Below are 20,667 nucleotides of genomic sequence, written 5' to 3'. Positions count from 1 at the left end.
GGCATGTGCGGTGGCGGAATGCGCCACGTGGGGGCCTTATTCTCGGACACACCGGTCGAATTATCCGTTGTGGACCACCTTGGCGTTCGAAATAACGAACTTTTTTACCCATAGAAACACATCGGTCCCTGCCGGGACTTTCGAACTCGATCGAATTAAGCGAAGAAACGAATTATCGGGAGTCGAATTAACGGAAGTCTACTGTATCAAACAATGGCCCAATGTGTTATCTTGGGATGCCACCCGCCTTATCGGTGTTTCCTCCTGAGAACCCGAAGGCCACATCTATGATTTGCCTGTCCTGCCTTGTTGCTTCAGATCTTTGATGTCGGGAATGGAAACCTCTTCCAGAGTTAAAAATGAATTTCGTGGGAAATGTGCGAAAAAGCAGGCTCGTAATTACCTTTTTTGTTGTTGTCATTTTTCGTGATAGTACAGGTGCGCAAGACGGCAATGTATGTGTGTGTGTGACACCGTGATTGTACTTGGCATTTATAATAGTGGTATGCGGCCGTGAGATGGCACAGATGGCACGCAGCACGCGACAAAACCTGCAATGGATCATGCAAGGGATCGAACGGACATTGTGGTGAGAAACTTGTTTATAAGAATTGGTTCATGCTCTAAATCATGAGCTTGAGCTTATTTCAAAAAAAAATTCTGTGTGTTTGTGTGCTTGGTATGCAAAATGATGTTATGGAAGTCGCATCTGAATATGCTTCTTTTGCTTGCGAGCTGTGGGGGGTGGTAATGGAACCGCATTTACTTACACTCAACAAACAGTGAACTTGGATCGAGTTTTTTGTGTGCACACCTCTGTATTGCAAGAACATTGATTGTACGACGCTTCGAAAAGCGCGCCACTCTCATGCATACGAGGAGGCGATCCACGCAGGAAACTGTGTTACGTAGTGAAGCGCGTTGTGCAGCGATGCCTTCTGTCATTATTAAACAAAAACGAAGAAAGATACACATTTTTTTGTTGTGACTAGCACATACAGATTTTGTACAACACCTGCGCAGACTCATCACTAAACCTGTCGCCACTCAAAGTAATCGACCCTCTTTGGCTATATTACCTTAAAGCTTCGAAAATAATCTTTTAGGTCACGGTTATGCCAAAACGGTCACAGTCTTAGATTAGGGCCCAGATGCTGCGAAGGAAAACTAGGCATAAATTTCCCTCGAAATGGGTGGGCTCTAAGGGCAGAGTATTTTGTTGAAGCCTCACCCACAGCTCGTGACGCAAAGTAATCGAGGTCGATTACTTTTGACGAGGATAGGGCCCTAGGTTGCATGGCACATGTTGACTAACCCTCAACACAGTTCATCCCACTAATGCAGTCTACCACACACAACACAAAGGGACCCTTCTCTCACTATATGTTATTCTGGGTGAAAAGGCTCAGAAGTTTGAAGCAGAACAACATCGAATGAGCACAACATCACATAATATTTCACCATGAGGTACATATTCAAAACTACAGTAATCCTTCGTTACAACAAAGTCGCTTTATTCGAATTATTGCTTTATTCGAAGTTCCTCAGTGTCCCGTATCAAATGCATGCAGTTTTAACCGGATTATGCCAAACGTACTGTCGTCCGACTACGCATTTTACGAAGCGCAAGCCGGCCCATATGCCAGCAGCACCCGCACGAACTTAGTCCCAGACTCGCGGAGCGGTGGAGACGCTGGGCAGCGTTCTCTGCAACCTTTTTTTCCCTCGTAGAATAGAGACAAAAGTGTCACACCCTCTCCTCTTTTCTGCACGGAAAGGGTAGCACGCGCGTTCCACTTCTCTAAGTCGGTGTCTTGCCCTCTGTGCAGTTCCCGCATTTTCCAATGGCTCCACCGAAGATCATACGGAAGTGTATCACGCTCGAGCAAAAAGTCGCGCTAATTAGAGAAGTTGAAAAGGCTACTATGCCTTTCGTGGAAGGAGCTGGCGGCAGCTAAGATAGGAAATTGCTTCGTGCACGCCGGATTTTCTAGGGGTCGTGTGTACGATGAACAAGAGTACGTCTCAGACATAGAGGACTGCAACGATCTATACAGGCGAGTGCATGAGCTCGTCGGGCAGGAGGCAGACGATGACTTCTCTTCGTTTACACTCGAAGACGCGGACGTCCCCGTCGTCTGCCCTACCACGGACGAGGATATTGTGGACACTGTGACAGGACGCTGATGCGAAAGTGACGATAGTTCAGATGATGAGCCCCGGGAAGTTCCGACAACGGCTGAGACAAGGGACATGCTCCATTTGATCCGCAATGAAATTGGGTGCGGCGGTGGTGATGACGGCCTCCTGCACTGCGTGCACAGACGGGAGCAGGTCGTCCTGGTGCCAAACAAGGCCGCGCCTCAGAGGCAGCTCACCTCTTGTTTTGTAATGAAATAAAAGTGCTACCATGCTGACAACATCCCAAGGTACGTGTCTTTGGTATACCGTTGTTTGCGTGCATTTCGGGAACCACTGGCAGCGCATTTATCGAAGTACCGTGTATAACAAATCTTTTTGCGGTCCCGACGACTTGGTTATAACGAGGGATTACTGTATTCGAATTGAGCCCTTTCTGATTGTTCAAATTCGATTTGCCATGCGAAGAAATTATTCGGATTTAATTTGTGGAGTAACTGACATATTCTATTCAATTATATTTGCAATAGAAATTTTGCTATTCGGACACCTCTAATTTGAAAACATTTACGCTCTTCAAGTAACCAGCTTCTTAAGTGGCTAGTGAGAGACCCTATTCAACATCATCGTGTTTAATGTCATTTCAATCTGACACGTATCACGACTACCGTAAGACATGGTGTTCAGGACCCGACTGACTCTACACACTAATGTCATTCTTTCTGCCCGTGTGGCATGGGTACAATTTCTGTTTACAGCTGCTCGTGCAAAGTACATATTTTTATTTCCTGATTTATTGATCCGTGCATCTGTTGGTATATCATGGAAAGGATGGACTTGTTATATGAAAATGTTAAGTACTGCTGGAACACTTAACTACAATTAAGAACAGATTTTGTTTTCAGTGTCTTTCACCATTGTACTACATGCAACTTGATATGAGATTAGTACTTGAATTAGGATACAGTTATACAGGTATTTTTCTTTATCTGCAACAAACCTTGGTAAAAAGGGGGGTTGCCTTAGGATACTCGAGGGGCTGCTACTAGGAAACTGTTATTTTTTCTCAATTACAGTCAGGACTAACAGTCAGTAACCAACTTTTTTAGTTACATTGCAATTGCGATATGTATTAAAGCCACATGATCTACTCGAACCACTCATGAAGCTCAAAACTATTTCAGCTCTGCTGTCTGCTGCAAAGTGCAAGTCATCGGCAAAAGAGCAACCGTAATGGTGTTATCGCCGTCCTCACTTAACGTCACAGAAAAACGTCGTGCATGATTCATGCAAACCCTTATCGCGGTATCTGGGTAGCTAGTTTTGTTCGCATAGTACAGCAAGAGGAGTCAAAGTGGTGACACTGTTGACACTCAAGACAATGTATCTAGTCCAGGTTGCTGCATTAGAGTCGCCGTCTGTACAACAGTGCCCATTCTTCGTCACCTGACAAAATTTAACTACTTCTATTGCATGTTTATAGAGCTGGATCAGTGCAACACAGTCCAAAATAACCGATGAACAGTGCCTCTGGTTTTCAGGTGACTGCCCAGAGTGAAACACGAAATAAGTACAAGCCAAAATATGTCGGGAAAATTGAGCAGTTCTTTTAAGAAATGATCAGCTTAACAGGTTAAACAAAATGAAGCGTTGACACAAAACGTGCTTGAGGCAAAGACAAACAAAAGACAACATTAAGCTTACCTGTTGCATAGGTTGCATGCAGCAGTGGCTGACTGATCAGCTTCCTGGGACTCCAACTCTACAGTGGCTGATGAAGTGCTTGCCTGCGTCAAGTCAAGTGCCACAGGATTTGACGATGTCGCAGATGATGAAGATGCTCCTGATGTTTCTTGCTTTCTATTTGCCATCCTCTGCCTAAACTTTCGTTGGAGAACTGCAAAAAGAATGAGATTTAGATGTGGGATTTTTTTGCAGGAATCATATAGAGAAAACATAAAAAAGAGCAGTATCTCGCCCCTCGCATTTTCAATTACCTTTATGTAGGGCCTGACTTTTTTGGCCTATATTTTTCAGCAACGTCGGGGAGCAAATGTTATAGTTTGCTTCAATAATTCAGGTGTAATCTGGTTGAACTGAACGATTCAACCTCGTAAATCCTTGCGGATGTAATCCTCAACCTTGCGGAAGTAAATCTTGGGTTTACTCGGCAAGGACAGGGGCAATTTCCAATGAAGGTGACTGCTTGGCATCAACATGCCCGCATTAAAGTCCTGCATGACCGCAAATAACTGACGACGTCTGTATAAAAGTTGCCAACAAAACTGCGGCAATATAGGACGTCTGTATCTTGAGAGAACATGTAGAGCGCGTTGGTTAAGTAACATGGCAACAAACGCTGTCCTCTGTCTGTCCGTGTTTTCTTCGTGTCTATCACCATGTATTTCACCATGCAAGCATCTATAGCTTGCGTTCAAACTAATTAGAAGTGGCAGCTGCTTTCACTCGGTGAATCGCCACTCAATTAGAAATATGTTGCGCAATGGTTTAAGCTCCAAATGCTTGTCATCTGCTTCAGTGCACCCATTTGATGTGGGAGCACGAAAAACTGGTTGGTATTTGACGCTCCATAGTGCACCAGTGGCTGCATTAAGCGAGTGGAGAATTAAACACTCGCTCTCCTGGGTCTGGGCTATTTACTTGACACAGCCATTGTGTCCATTTGGAGGCATTATATTCTTTTCCATGAACAATTTTGGAAAACGTCCACCATCGGCAACGTAGTACCGTGCATCAAAGAATTGTGCCCCATATTTAGCACCCTTTTAAGAAAATCATAGGCACCTGTCTGCGCAATAGGACACAGAAACGGGATGGTGTAAAGTCGTTAATGTTACTGCGTTGAGAATGGGACCCACAAGGAAGGCACTTGGGGTGGGCTTGAGGAAGCCTCGAGCAACGTTTACCACATTTCACTACTTCCTTCTGTTCATCCTGACCACACCCATGAAAGAACAAGGTGAGTAAAGGCATAGAGAGAGGCTATCCTTGACATTTCCAGAGACTGAGAAACACCAAACTTTACATCGCAGAATTTCCTACAGCACTGAACAGCATGTTTTTTTGCAGATGTATCGAAGTCGTAAAAATGCTGTGACACGTATCTTTTAAATTTTCTTTTTATTCCGCGATAGTCCCACCAAGCGACTCACTGACGCCAAGTAACCAGCATTGTACAGATGTTGAGAGAGGACAGCAGGAAGGAGTAGAGGACATTGGGGGAGGGTATATATCTTTTAAGCAGGAGTGGGCTGTGCCCAACTATGTCTGTGTTGCCAACACAGGTTGATGGAAGGGAAAACAACGAACCTTGGGCAATGCGTGCTCGACGAGATTGTCTCGATGTTGGAGCATCAGCTTCCTCCTCGGTTGAGCTCTCGCCTGCACTTTGTGCCGATGATGCGGACGAAGATGACGTCAGCGCTGTCCTATTGCGGGACATTGTGGTGTTGAACATACGGGTCAAGACGTCCGACATGCGCTGCATCAAGCTGGCGTGCAGAGATCGTGGCTGCTGTTCTCCCAAAGCTGCTTCGTGTTGAAACAGAGATTCAGGTATGAGACATGTGTGTGGGACACTTAGAGAGAACTCTGCTGGTCGTTTTTGTGCAGCAAAGTGTAGTCTACCAGTGTGGGCTCAGCCTACAAATGAACGGAGAACAAAAAGAAGGACCAACGACACGCGATGGGTTGAAGTGGCTGTGTGACGCACAAGCTCGAGCCAGTGCATGTGGACTTTTTCTGCACTACAATGACCAGCAGAATTCACCATCAGAGAAGCACTGAGGTGACCCTCCAACTTTTTTCGCTGCGGCGTGTTCTGCAAGGAGTAAAATGAGCTCCTGTGAAAGAACGATGGACGACCAACAGAGCACCTTTAAAGAATCCTCCACTAATGAAAAGAGGGGAACCAGGAAATGTTGTGACATAATGTGGGCACGTGATTCACTATGTAGAGCGGCACAGATCGAGGTGCAAGCGGGCATTGGTGGCGCGTGAACAGAGGCACGACGTCACGTGAGGTTGGTGTCGGCAGCTGCTTTCTCTGACAACTTTTGTAAATTTCATTGCGCAGTGATAATGCACTGCAGTGAGAATATTTTCCGTAGTGGCTCCCGATGGAGAGCTGGACAGAATGAGACAGAGTTCTGAGCCCCACTGAATGTTACCTCAGTGCTCCTTTAAGGGCAATCGGAAGAGTTTTCACAGTATTAACACACACCCCATCAACTGTGGCCTTGTTAATCCGCTAAACATTCACTGCTCACCTTTTATATAAAAGAAGGTCCACAACAAATTTATTACACTGACTTACACGACAAAAGAAAAGGAAAATTAAAGACGAGGACGCTTCAACGCCTATACGGGCATCCTCATCAGCTCAGATACACACAAGAAATGAACAGATACACCAAAGTGGAAACCCTTTCAAGTCTTTGTAGCAATCCGGAAAAGGTCTTTTGTGGTTGTTGCGAGCATTCTTATCGCATTGGATATGCCAGGATTCTAGGAATCTCCTGACCCTCCCATCTTTTTTCATGGACCAAGGTCTTGACGTTATCCAAGTTGAAAGAATGGCCAGTCTTCACCATGTGTTCCACAACTTCCGTGCGCTGGGTTTGGATCCGGTGGCTTAGAGATCTGTGTGGTGTGCTCTTTTTAGTCTGGTCGCTTTCTTTCTTCCTGTTTCTCCAACATCTTTCCATTGTATCTTGTAGACGATGAGTCTTTGGGAGTATGTTACGAATCGTCTGTCTAGGTCTGAAAGCTGTACTAATGCCTAGCAGTTTTACAATTCTTCGTACGGATTCTGACAAACTCCAAACGTAAGGAATACAAACAACTTGTCATGAGGGGGGTTTTGTCATCATTACAATACATTCGCGATACAGTGTTCTTGACGAAAGACTGAAGGTAGTTATTCTTCAACAGGATATCACTGTTTGCATTCTGCCTTCTTGGCTTCAGCCGTGCTGGACAAAGACCTTATCACTGCACTTTTGTGTTCAGGGGGATCGTATGAATAGAAATCCAGCACACAACCATCATCACAACCGTTATGACAACGTTTATGGTAAACAGAGGTACTGACACTTCATGAATCGTCATGAGTGACAAGAACATCAAGAAAAGGGAGCAGAGAGTCGCTTTCTTTTTCAACTGTAAATTGAATGTTAGGGTGGACATCATTGAGCAATGTACGGAGAGTAGAAATATCATCACATTTGAGAATTACAATTGCATCGTCCACATAACGCTTATAGAAGCTGACAGTAATGCTGGTAGAGCTAAGGACCTGAATTTCAATGTTTTCCATTACCAAGTTATCGGCAAGAACTGAAAAGAAAAGGGAAGACACCCACTGGACAACCTTCTATCTGTTTGTACACTTGGTTTTCAAACTTAAAATATGTTTCCTTTTATCACAAAGCAGTCAAGGAGAGCACTGTCACTACTCAGAAGATATATCTGATGTGGCTTCTCCCTCTTTTATTTAAAGTTGCCATTTCTTGAGCCAGTTGCTGCAGACCATTTGAAGCGCAGAAGGCCTTCGAGTGGCTGCCTATGCAGCAGACAATGGCTGCTCATTTTGATGGATACGGCTTCTAAAAGGCTGTTTGTGATCCTTAACTATACTTACATTAAATAAGAACCAAGCCTCAGCTATCAAGTCAGTTAGCTTGCACACTCCTAACCTAAGCACCAACCTTGAGTGACCTGATTTAAGGAGCCGTTTCAAACCCTTTAAAGTCTTTCCCCAGCACTAATAGATGGCATGAACATTTGTTTCTGCTATCACGGGCAGTTTGGAAGAACATGCCCACACTGCACATCTGGATGGACAGAAAACCCATACAAGTGAAATGAACTGGCTCATTTCTTCAGCCCCCACTGGCATTGTACCATTTATAAGTACCATGGCAAGAACGCTGCTGCCAACAGCGACTACAGTTGCCCCTGAGGAAGGAGTCCAACTGGCTCTAAAATGTCGGTCTCAACACAAATCTTTCTAAGATACTTTGCATACCTTAGGTTTTGGTCATCTGGTGGCTACATCTAGCAATGTACTCTTGGAATATAATTAGGGCCTGACTTTTTCGGGTTTTATTTTTGGCCAAATTCGGGGGGTAAATATCGGGCGATATTTTTCATTGGAAAATTCGGGTGTATTCGGGTTAAATCCCGTTACGGCATATTCTGTCGTCAGGAATTCGGGTGTATTCGGGTGATTTTTTATTGTTTAATAAAAATTTGTCTTAACGTGGAACTAATGTTTTGCAATGTTATCAAACTTTATTTTAATGCACGCTTATGAGTGTGCCACGCGACCTGGACGTTTTCGGGTAGATTCGGGTTAAACCCGAATTTTACAGATTTTGTTCGGGGGGTAAATATCGGGCGGATACAGGTTTAACCCTAAAAAGTCAGGCCCTAAATATAATTCGTATGCACAAAGTAGTCCATTGGTAATTTATCAGAAAGCAGCGCCTAGGGTTAGGACACAAACACTGAAACGCTGACATTTTCTGTCTCACAATACATACACATCAACTTCTTGAGACCTACAGTGCCTCAAGTACATACACAATTATTACACTCAATTTCTTGAGGAACAAAGCGCAAAGGAATGTGAATATACCTCTCATTTCACGCTCTGGTCTTGCGTTAGGTCCAGTGTCTGACCAGTCTCCACGAACTCTAAGACGCTTCATCGACAGGCGAGAGTCTGTGGGTTTGCCCTAGGAACCGTAAAAACCTCGAGATAAACAGTGTGCTGAGACACGGTCTCACAAGGAACACTGCATTTCAGGCAGTCTGGCAGCTTCTGACGGTTGTGAGGTATGGAGCAATATGGCAGGAATCTTCAAACAACGTAGTTTTTCAAAATTACATCTGTCCACGATGTCAATAAGAACTGCATGTGCACGTCCTTGAGATGATGACATAGATGATGTGGATGAGTGGGACTGAATGTGGGCGATTGAATTGTGGGTACCAATGAACATGATGGATGTATCCAGGCAATGTGCAAGGAGGGAGTAGACCTGTTGGGGTGGCTGCACACAAGATGCTTTTGCAAGACCATGCCTGCCGTGCAGCGGGGAGTGCAGTTCACCTCCCAACCAATCAGCAGTGCCCTTATCCTCTGGGGTAGCAGTTATAAATACATAGCGGGGAACAGCCTAAATTTATATCGGATCAGCAAAAAATACAGGGTTTTAGCGATTTTTGGCTCGCGTTCTGTGTAACTTCCGATCCTTGATTGTATCAGTGTCTCGTTTACGTGCAGTACCATGGGTGAACTGACGGGAACCAGCAATTTGATCGTAATATTGGAGTTATTGTCACATCAAAGATTTTAATAAACGGGATTGACTGTACTTGAGGTTGCCACCAGGCGGGTATTATACAGGCACAGCTGATTGTTTGCTCACACTGCCAGTTGGCGAAAGGTAGGTAGTACCGGCAGCCTGTTGCCAGTATTTGTAGCTCAAGACCTTTCATAGGGGCTTTTGCAGGGTTTTGCTTTAAACATTCCACTACAACTTGAATAAATCTGGAGCAGACACCAAACTCCGCAGTCATCAGTAGTTTTCTTAGTTATTCATTATTATTATTATTATTCATTGTTATTATCAGCGTTCGTGCCCGTTTATAGCGATTTCTAACATCAATGATCTAGCCACACACAGGAACATGTTTCCTCATGATGAAAGATGACGAAAAATGTTCATATGTTTCCTCGTATTAACTTGCGCTCTTGCACATTTGAGAGGCAATCAGGCATTGCACAACACAAACTGAAAAACTAAGGTGCAATTCACACGCTTGCATTCCCCTTTTTAATGTACTTGTGCTCTCTGTAGAAGTGCTAGTTTCACAATCGGATTGCTGGCACCACGTTGCCTTCACGTTTCACAGCTTTGCATTGTTTGCATTTTGCAGTTTGTTTCAACAACAGCGCTGCCAAGAATGCCCAGCTCTCCCAAATTCAGTGGAATTGATTTTCAGGAAATTGTGGCTGCTAAATAAAGTATGATAGCTGAACACAGCACTGACTTGTCCCATGCACTTTTCTAGATTTTCGTACCTCTGCAGTGCAGAAAGAAAATTACACTCAACTCTAACAATTTCTTCCCAGGTTTTGCTGTCGCAATCCTTTTTTTTTCCACTTGGAGTACATTCAGCCGTGTAAGTACTCACAGTATTAGTGGCGCCCTGCATTGGAGTTGTGACCGATCATATTTAACCCACAAAAATATCGCAGGTCGATTTAAATCCCCATGTAATGCCACAATCAACATCAAATATTCCGCAAAAGAAGGACAATCCTGAGGCAAATGGAGGGTTTTGACGAGATAAAGCCAATTACATAAAATTTCATTAAGTACTGAACATAAGTGTTGACTTGTGATATCTAGAGTTAACACAAAAATCTGTGCTGAGAACAGAAACTTTGATGAGCATATCTAGACTGTCTGAAGTGGAAGAGGTCACAAGCCTAAACGTAATACATGTAAAGACACGCACATCAGTGGATGAGGCTTGTGAGTCAGCACCATAAGCTTTTCGGTTCACCTGGCCATCGTCCTAGAAGAAAAAAAGCAAAAGCAAAAATCAAGAAATTAGTTCAGCGTCCCATTTCATCTTGTTCATTGCCTGATGAGCATATTGATAGATAGATAGATAGATAATTTTATTTCACACTCAAGGTGTTGGAAATCAGGGCAAAAAAGCCATGTGGCTTGACTAGGCCCTGACTCCCTTACATATGAGTGCTTCATGGAAAACATTTACTTTGTATACAGTTGAACCTCTACACAGTGAAATTGAAAATAACCACACTTTGGTTCATTAAATAGAATAATTCTTCAAAGGGAAGTTGTCATGAAAAAGTAGTTCAAGCACAAGACCTGCACAGCCCATTCTAGCATATGTCATTTTTTCACAAGACTGTAAGAAAAAAAAGTTATGAACAGCAATTTTATTTTTGAATATCGTGCAAGTTCTATTGAGCACAAACGGAACGGAGCACAAACGCGGAAGTTTTGTCTGAACTGTCGTTGATGACACTAGGGCAGAACGTTCATACCCCACATACAGCAACATCACTTTTCCTTTCACCTTTGGACATAGCACTGATTATCGCTAGTCTCTCGTGAACTGACAAAACCTTTAGTTTTCAGATTGCATTAATTACAAAGAACCACAGGAAACAGATCAATACTTGAAACTGACATGGGGGTGACCGTATGGCTTCCATAGCAAAAGCGATGAGATGGGTGCCTGTTGCTCGATTATATCACTCCACATGACAATGTAAATAACCAATAAGAATACAGTGTGACATTGACATTCCTCTCTCCTCGCCTCTCTCTGTCACTTGGGGACAGGCACCTGCGGTGCTGCAATAGAGAGCTTTTTCGGGCTTGTCGTAATACAGGCTTCATTATTAGAATATGCCAAACAAAGACACCGTTAAATCGTGCACAAAAATGCAATGGCTTCCGCAGTAAGCGTGAAAGTGCTCAGTGTTGCATATGTTCAAGTAGAATGAAACCCTTGTGTTCACTGCGTGCAGCATTCACAAAAACTATGACTAGCAGACAACTTCCCCTATGTCCCCCACAGAGGGCAGGCAACTTGTATCTGAATTATAAATTTGTTTACTGCCCCATATCCTCAAATAATTTGTAGCTTGTTCCACTTACGCATCACGTATCAGCATGACTACTGCGATGCCAACACAAAGTGGCGTGTACTTCAAAGTGCAACTTCAAATACAATGTTGCTTATGAATAAATGTTACCACTGTTCAAATTTGTCAGCTTCAAATATGGTCAAAATGTTAAGCTGCATGATTTGAGAAACTAGTAGGAACTAAGTTTAGATCTGTTTGCATTCGTAGTACTTTGCAAATCAACATCAATGACCAGTGATTCGCTTGTGTTTCCAATGTCTAGTTTAGACACCAAATGAACTTGGGCAAATGCTTCGAGTAAAGTACTAAGTACAGTTGACTCCTGTTTATCTGGACTAGACCGTTCCCAGTGAAAATATCGAGATAGCGGGACATCCTGATAAGTGAAACATGATATCTTGAGTTGTCCACGAGGCCCGTATTTATTTTGTAATACATTCGAAACTGCCCACACTCATTTGCGCAAGATTACTGAAGCACAAAGCTCAAAGCTCACTAAGCTCTTAGTTATGGCACTCACTTCAGGAACGTTACTGTTTTGCAGAAAAAAAAAACACCAGAGCAGCTCTAAATGCATTTCGGGCCTCTTGGAGTGTCACCACACGCGCTTCTGCAGTGACGCCATCTGATTCATGGCTGCCGTCATTACAACTGACAATATCAACGCAGTCTTCATCAGAAATGATGGCACACGTTTCATCACAGCTGTCCACATCGAGATACTAGAAACCTGCTGGTGGACTTTTTGGCTGACTTTGTCACTTTCGGACTGAGGGTCCTCCCATCCTCTGCAAATGACTGGACTGGTCACCACTCCGCATGGGCACAATGAGAAGGAGGGAAATCGTTGAAGCATAGTACGGAGTAGTTCACTCTATCTTCAAGGTTGTCACCCCCCGGTGGTGAAAATGTACTCAGACCCAAGACTGGATAAGTTGGGCAAGTTGTTGGGTACTTCCCTATATAGTCATTCCTGGAAATTCTTGTCCGGATCCAGAAGCTGAAGCCCGGATAATTGAAGCTAAAATGCGTGGACTGAAATCTGTCCCCACGATTTTTGTCTGTATGGCGCGGGATCCCGATAAGTGAAAATCGGATAAACGGGGGTTGACTGCATGTACTTGCGAAAATATGAAGCTACTTTAAATACAGTAAAAAGTCCCGCTGGTGCTGAATACCTTTACTAAGGTATAAAGTATTGAGAAATGTACTTGAAGTGCTTATTAAGTACCCTCAAATACAACACACTGTTTTCATGCCACAGCTTTTAAATTTTAAGGAGACTAATATGTATGCACATACTGCATAGTTGAAATGCAATCTCTCAGACAAACCACACGTGGACACCATATGCATGAGCAAACAATGTTGAAGAACACGTAGTGGTTCTGATACAATTGAGAAACGATTGAGAAGTGTCTCAAATTGGGCACAGTGCTGTGAAAACCACAATGAACCCTGCGTTGGTGGGCTGGATGGCTCCCACTCAATTTTGGAACAGAAATTCGAGGGTCTTTCCAACTGTTGCCCTGCCTGGGATGTGAAACACAGTTTATGACCAGCAGGGCTTCGGTGTTTCACTGAAATCTTTACAAGCTACAGGTATCACACAGGACTGTACAATGCATGGAGACTGTACAACAGGTATCCATTAACAAGCGTCATCGATAACTTCCGAATGCTAAAGATAACAGGACTGAAAAGAAAGCTCAATTAATACAACGGCCGTTCATTTCTTGTACTTGTGGTTTCCACTGCTGGTTCCTGTTGCAATGAATTCCTGTGGTTTCGAAGCTAGAGTTCAGGCTACAATTAAACTCCGCAATAATAAGAAAAAGGTGCAAAACCGAGGGTTTTCAAGGACTGTGGAAAATTCCACTGCTTCACAGGCCTTGAAAATGGCATTTTCCGATTATTCTGGGGTATTCGAGGGCCTCAAGGACCAGTGGAAACATGGGCTGTCATGCAGTGAGCTAGCAAGGCTCACAGAAGGCTATATCAAGTACAGTTAAACCTCCGTATAGCGAACTCTCCATGCAGCGAATTTCTCTATTTAGCGAACTTTTTCTAATTCTTGTACATCCGTCCCATTGAAGCCTGTGTGTTTGGGTTTTCCGTACACCGAAGTGATTTTGTCCATGTTCTCTACGTTACGAAGTTGCATGCGCACAAAACCCTCCTTCGATTCTCAGAAATGGTGCGACTGCCGAACTTTCTGGAATTCAGGGTGTCCGGGATGCATCATATCCAGGTCACTCCTTGCGTTTGAGACGCCAGTACAAAGGAGAGATAGGGCGAGGGGGACGTCGTGGGTTCGGTGACCGACACAACTGGCGTTCGACGAATGAGAGGGAGGAGTTTCCTCCTCTCCTACCCCTCGACGGTTGTCTCTTGCTGCCAGCTGCATCCTGTCGGGGCAAGTCGACACCATGGCAAATGTGTTGAAGCGAAAATCGTTGTTTTTCGGTTTTCCGTCCTTTTTTGTGTCAACGTGGACAGCAGTGATAAGCGGCTTCCTCTTGGAATTGGACGGAGCCAGAAACCTTACTGCTTTCGAGGAAAGAGGGTTCCTGTCATGTACGCCGACAACAAAAAAGCGTGTCTGTTAGACAGGTGTTGGACTCTATTGACGTGCTTCGATGGTACGCGGCATCGAACCAGGATCGGGAGGGAGCTTTGGCAGCGTTGGCAAGATATGGACAGTGTGTTACACCGACGTTTTTCGAGACTGCGCAAAAGCAAGTAACGGACTATTTCCATGCCAAATAAATAGCTTTTTCCTCTCCCGTAATCTTGGTTTTCGTGCGTTATATGCCCGCGACTTTCAGGCAACCAAATTCCAGTGATGACCACCAAAATTTCGCTAATGTTCTCTTTAACGAAGTTCTCCATATAGCCAAGTTTTGCGATATGTTTACCGACTTCGTTACATAGAGGTTTAACTGTACTTCAATGGAAAGTACAGCAAAACATACTTCAAGTAAAGCAGAAACTATATTATTAAGCAGAATTACTTGAAGTAAAGTAAAAGTATAAAAGTACCCCAAAGAGTACTCTAAGTACTACCTAAGTACCGAGTACTCTAAGTGCTACTTAAGTACCGAGTACTTCAAGTACTACCCACACTGTCCACTGTCCACTTCAACCCAAGCAGGACATGAGGTTGAAACAATATGTGCAGTTGTAAAAGAGAAGTGTTTCCAGAGTGCTGCTTACCCGTGCATCAAACAAGTAGATGTAGTCTGATGAGTAGCTGACCAGCATCTCCCGGCCATTAGAACTGTACGTGAGAGATGTGATTCTATGACCTCGACCTTCAAATTCTGGCACTGTAAAGCGGGACACCATGGCATCCAGGCTGTTGCTCATGTAGTTGCCTGAACAAACAACTTTTATTGCAGAAGACCAATACCCGGTCTAAAAGACACACTTCGACAACAAGTAACATTCCACAATGCTGTACCCGCAAGCAACAAAGGTGTCTCGTGCAAATGAAAAAAAAAGAAATACACCTTCTGCTCTTAACAACTCGTACTCACCGGTAGAATGTGTTACAGTGTATGTGTTTACATGCAATCACATTTCTATGTAGAAATACGTATCATTATGCAAATACTGTCGAACCTCCATATAATGAACGTCGATTTAATGAAATCCTATATTTAACACATTATTTCTGTTGCATATACATTTTCTCATAGAAGATAAATGCATATCAATTTAACGAAGTGTTTTCGTTAGACACGTTCTATTTAATGAAGCCCATAGGCAGCAAACACTCAAAACCCCCTCTTTGCGCATGTGCCCCTGTGCTGCATAGAAGCGAGAGAGAGAGGATTATTCCCACCCACAGGGGAGGGAAGGAGAAAGGTCACTGTGACGATGCATTCTGTTGTCACGTGAAATGACGTAACTAGCAAATTGAGCATTCATCCACGTGCTTTTGCTGTGGGAACTGCGCAATCGCTCCCCAGTTACATTCGTTTTCCGAATTTGTTTTCCAGTGGTGCTTTGTGACTAGTATGGTCCAAAAAGCAAAGGTTTTATCAGTTGATTAGTAATCTGCGATACTGTATAAGTAGTAATTTTCGCGAGGACCTATTTTTTGCGAAATTCGCGAACGCCCGTTTCTTCGCGAATTTAAAGTCCCGCAAAATATTCGAACCAATGGCAGAAAAATACGTGAACGAAATATGTAAGAGGTTTGGCCCAGGATGCTGAGGCAACTTATGTACACAGGGTTTCTTACGCTATTACACTGCATTGCCTCGCAAAGTGTTCAGTTCGCCGCTGCAACTGGAAACAGTAGTCCAGCCCTCACGTACGAATCCCGCGCGGATGTAGGCGTCCCGTGATTCCAGTTCCTTGTAAGCCTGGATCATCCAGCAAGCATGTATGCACTCTGCCACGCTTATAGGCCTTTGTAAAAGTTGCCGCCTCACTATCGAGTGCCAAGCGCAACCTGCTCGATGCGATGACAAGAATGACGGGAGACAGGGCAGTTTGGCAATGACACACATACATACAAGCCGAGTATGACTCCCTAATCGCAACCCTTGCAGTCAGAAGTGCTCAAAAGGAAGACTAATTGAACGAGTTACCCACTGGCGATACCTTTTATTAGCGTCTTCCAGGAAGTTCAAGGTGGATGGTCCCTAAGATGGAGCGTGGACGCAGTGCGGTACCGCGAATATAAGGTTCCGTGGATAACTGCCTGATCCTGGCTTCTGACAAATTCGCGAATTATCGAGCCCACGAATTTAACCACTTATACAGTAATCAATGTGGTGTCCATGACTGAGAAGAGAAATGACATTCCCATCCACGACTTACCAACATCCTGTGCGTGCCACGTTGGAAAGTACAGTTAACACGTAACTCTTTTCGTACACTCATGGACAGCAAGCATGGCGAGGACATTTGTACACATTGAAAATTGAGTGACATTCAATAATAAGCATTCCATGTTATACGCCAGTCTTATGACAGTGTTGCATAGAATGGGGAGCGTGGGTCGGCGCGTTGGCAATTTTTTTCTGGGCATATTCAGTTTAACGAACTGTTCTATCGAACTAATTAAAGTGCAGTCATTCTCAATTTCAATTATCTAGAGGTTCAACTACACATGGATTTGCCAAGTTTGAATGGGTTGCAGTTTGAATTACAAGATTTCGAATTAACAGCATTGCACTGTATCAATTTTGTAAAATAATTGACATCGTTAGACAATGTTGTCACTCTGTTGGTAACATGTTGTCTTTGCTTAATATGGAAGAACACAAACTCGTTGACCCAATAATATTTGGAGAACCTTATTATTCCCTCAAGCTTTGATTGGAAAGTACACAGCCCACACAATACAACATGTTTGGGGGTTTTCAGGCATTCCATAAAATGCGGCATTTCTATTTGTCAACACTTTGACAGTGTGAACTCGGACTATTTGAGGATACTTAAAGGATATCGAGATTTTTGTACAAAGTTATACCTGGGACACAGTTTTACATTCAACTAAGCTCGACAACTGGCTCACATGAGTGTCTCACATGGGTGTCATGCACCTCAGTCCAATACAGCACGTTTGGTCTCCCATTTCGTGATGGTGTTTTGACTCTAGTGGACGACAAGTTGAGAACACCCTCCTCAAGAAATGCTTTCATTTCTTTGCTCAAGAAGGTCCTTTCATTCACCTAGTAAGCAAAAAGTTTTGCAAAAAATAAAGAGCCCCAGAAATAAGTTGCTAGGATGAAGGAGTTGAGACGACAGCTGCTGAATGAGCACTACCATGAAAACCGGGCATCTTGACTGAAACAGGGTAGCTTTTCATCTAAGTGAGTTGACTAAGTCTTCTCTTGGGCGCTGCAGTGCATTGTATGTCTTCCAGATTAGTCAGTCAACATTCCGGTTCATGTAAATGCAGTTAGTGTAGAACTTGATCATTCATTCAATCAATCATCATTCAATTATACAACTTGATTGCATGCTTCCAGTTTCTTTAGTTAACCCGTGTAGAATTCAGCAGAACAAAGCAATGTCCTAGCTCATATCAGACACAAGTTTCTAGGACAACGCTAGGATAGACATGTTCAAATATTCTGCACCTTGCTACAATTTGGAATTAATTAGCCCACTTGGTAGTTAGTACAGGACATTTGTTTTTGATTGTAACCTGAAATTTTGTGGACATGCTTGACAAAATGGGTATGCTCCTAAGCCAAAATATTACGAGAAATATTTCCATGACTATGTGTTCATGTGTTGACACGTTATTTTTGTTAACTTCTGTGTACTAGTAAGTTTTGTATCACAATTAATTACTAGGGGTGTGCGAATCCAAATATTTTAAGTCGAATCGAATCTCGAATCGAATGGGGGAAAAAAATTCTGAATACCGAATCGAATATAGAATATTCGTGCAAGATTTACAACACGTGACTTTCGCACTAAAAGTTTCCATTTCGTAGCCCATGGCTTTAGTGTAATTTTTCTGGCATTAACTGTCACAAGAGAGACATGTGGTTCTTCTGCTAAAAGCCCCTACTCTTTAATTTTACATGACAGTGCTTCCTGCTTTTCAGGTGAGCCTACACTTACTGGAGTACTGGAGTGGTTACCTTAATTTAAAAATTTTATGTCAGGCAGTAGCATGTTATACGGATCAGGCTGTAATCCTTTCAGAGAACCACAGGCCATTTGTGAAACAAACAAATTTGCGTCCTGCCTCAGCTTTGCCATGAGCACCTTTTAGTTCCTTTGCTGTCGCCCGAGGAAGTTGCACTGCTGAAATTTTAGACGTAAGGGACATCTTTAAGACACCCTTTTTGTTTATGGGCTGTAGTCATTATTAAAGGGTCCAAGCTTTATAAAGGCAACCTCACAGACATCAAATCAAAGTCCCTCATTGGCACCGCTAAACTGCATGTGGGAGGGGCGCCACCCCTTCCACAGACGATGTGTACAAAACCTACTTTGGATGTTATCTGAAACTAAACACCTTCCCGCCTGTGTTGGTCCTGCAGCAAGGGCAATTTCATAAAACAGGCTTCACCTCATGCACAGAAGCATCAAGTGAAGCCCCCTTTCGGGTTGTGTCCTTCATATTCGTGGAATAGTCCAATATTCGAAAAATCGAATATTGGATATTCGATTCGCGAATCGAATAATTCGAGCGTTTTATATTCGATTCGAATTCGAGAACTCGAATATTCGCACACCCCTACAAGTTACCTTCCACGTATCTCGAAAAATAAATAATAAGTAGGGCTGTGCGAATCCGAATATTTGAAGTCGAATCGAATACCGAATCGAATCGGAAACCAAATGTCGAATATCGAATCGAATATCGAATATTCGCAACAGATATTTATTTTCAGCACCAAAATGTTACAATTACAGGGTCAAGTATACATGGCATAATGAAAAGAAGAGTCGATGCATCCAAAAATCCAAGTTGAAGCCTACACAGCTCATAGGTTGTTGTGGAGGAAAACTAAATGTTCCACATGCTGTGGTGTGAGGCTTTCTCTTCTCACTGTTACAGTATTCCCAGCAACCGAAAAGAGACGCTCACTTGGAACTTCTGTTGCTGGTACCCCTAGATATTTCAGTGCAACCTTTGCAAGATTAGGAAAGGTCACCTTACCAATTGTCCTCCAGAAGTGAAGGGGATCTTCCTTGCGGGAGATCACAGGCATTGAGAAAAAACTTTTTACTTCCTCAACAATATGGTCACTTCTTTGGCTTGTAGCTTTCTTGTTCGAATGGGTGCGCAATTGATCAATGCTGTCCCATACAGAACTACAAGATGGCTCAGTGTGGTGGCTTCCATATGCAGAAGGCTGTTCAGCCACTGAAAGAGTTCCTGTCGGCATCTCTGCAGCAACAGTGTTGACCAGTAGGGTACGCCGCAGTGGCTCCGTGCAAAATATCTCTTTGTAACGTGGGTCACATGCTGTAGCTATCTGGAGCTCTTTACGTTCAGTGTGGAAAGCGAAGCGGACTTTGAGACTTTTTAGCAAATTTGCTGCAAATAGAGAGGCTTGCCCCTCAGCAACAACCTGTTGTTTTAGGACAGCTTCAGATCCATACAGAAATGGTATCACTGATGAAATAGTGCTGTACTTCTCCCCACTCAGTCCTTTTGTTGCTTCTGCAATCGGTTGCAAAGCTGTCACCATACCACATGCTGCTTCCCACTCATCTGGGGTCAAGTTTTCAACTCCAGTGTCAGATGAGAGAAGCTCAAGTGCAATTGCTTCTTTTAACTTCAGCAGCCTACACATCATGTCGTATTCACTATTCCAACGTGTGTCAACATCCTGGATAAGCCCCACTGGAGCAATCTCCATTCTTTGCTGGTATTCCTTGAGCCTCCTCAGTGCTTGTGGGCTATGCTTGTAGTGCCCAACTATAGCACAAGCCTTCTTGCACAGTGCGCCTATTCCAGTGGTTTGCTCTTTAGCATCTTTAATTGCTAGTTGGAGTGTGTGAGCCATGCAAGGAAGGTGTATGACATCCATAGCCTTAACAGCAGAAGTAATGTTTCTGGCATTGTCTGTCACTACAAACACAGGTAGCTGTTCTGTGGGAAGACCCCACTCTTCAATCACAGATGCAAGTCTGTTCTGAATGTTAAGAGCACTATGTTTTTCAGGCATATGCACATTTGCTAAGGTCATGGTCTTGATTTGAAAGTCTGACGTCAGGTAGTGGCATGTTACACAGATATAGCTGTGGTTGGCTCTGGACGTCCATAGGTCAGTTGTAAAAGAAATAGACTGCAGTCCTTTTTCAGCGTCATCACG

General features: G+C 43.5%; 1 protein-coding gene across 3 annotated transcripts in view; it reads right to left on the bottom strand.

Annotated features, from left to right (window-relative positions):
* LOC135376500 (DDB1- and CUL4-associated factor 6-like) overlaps window positions 1-20,667 on the bottom strand; it is a 63,707-nt gene that overhangs the window by 29,477 nt on the left and 13,563 nt on the right. For 2 of the 3 annotated variants that reach the window (XM_064609008.1, XM_064609010.1), the window contains exons 7-11: window positions 15,080-15,240; window positions 10,693-10,752; window positions 8,801-8,900; window positions 5,470-5,691; window positions 3,844-4,036 (exon numbers count right to left, since the gene is read on the bottom strand). In XM_064609008.1, coding sequence (XP_064465078.1) covers window positions 3,844-4,036; window positions 5,470-5,691; window positions 8,801-8,900; window positions 10,693-10,752; window positions 15,080-15,240 — 736 coding nt within the window. The remainder of the gene's footprint in view (window positions 1-3,843; window positions 4,037-5,469; window positions 5,692-8,800; window positions 8,901-10,692; window positions 10,753-15,079; window positions 15,241-20,667) is intronic. The other variant, XM_064609009.1, reaches the window with a different exon arrangement.

The sequence above is a fragment of the Ornithodoros turicata genome, unplaced genomic scaffold (assembly GCF_037126465.1).
Source record: "Ornithodoros turicata isolate Travis unplaced genomic scaffold, ASM3712646v1 ctg00001137.1, whole genome shotgun sequence".
NCBI classification, from domain to species: domain Eukaryota; kingdom Metazoa; phylum Arthropoda; class Arachnida; order Ixodida; family Argasidae; genus Ornithodoros; species Ornithodoros turicata.
The sequence above is the reverse complement of the archived record's forward strand: the minus strand, read 5'-3'. Positions and strand labels throughout refer to the sequence as shown.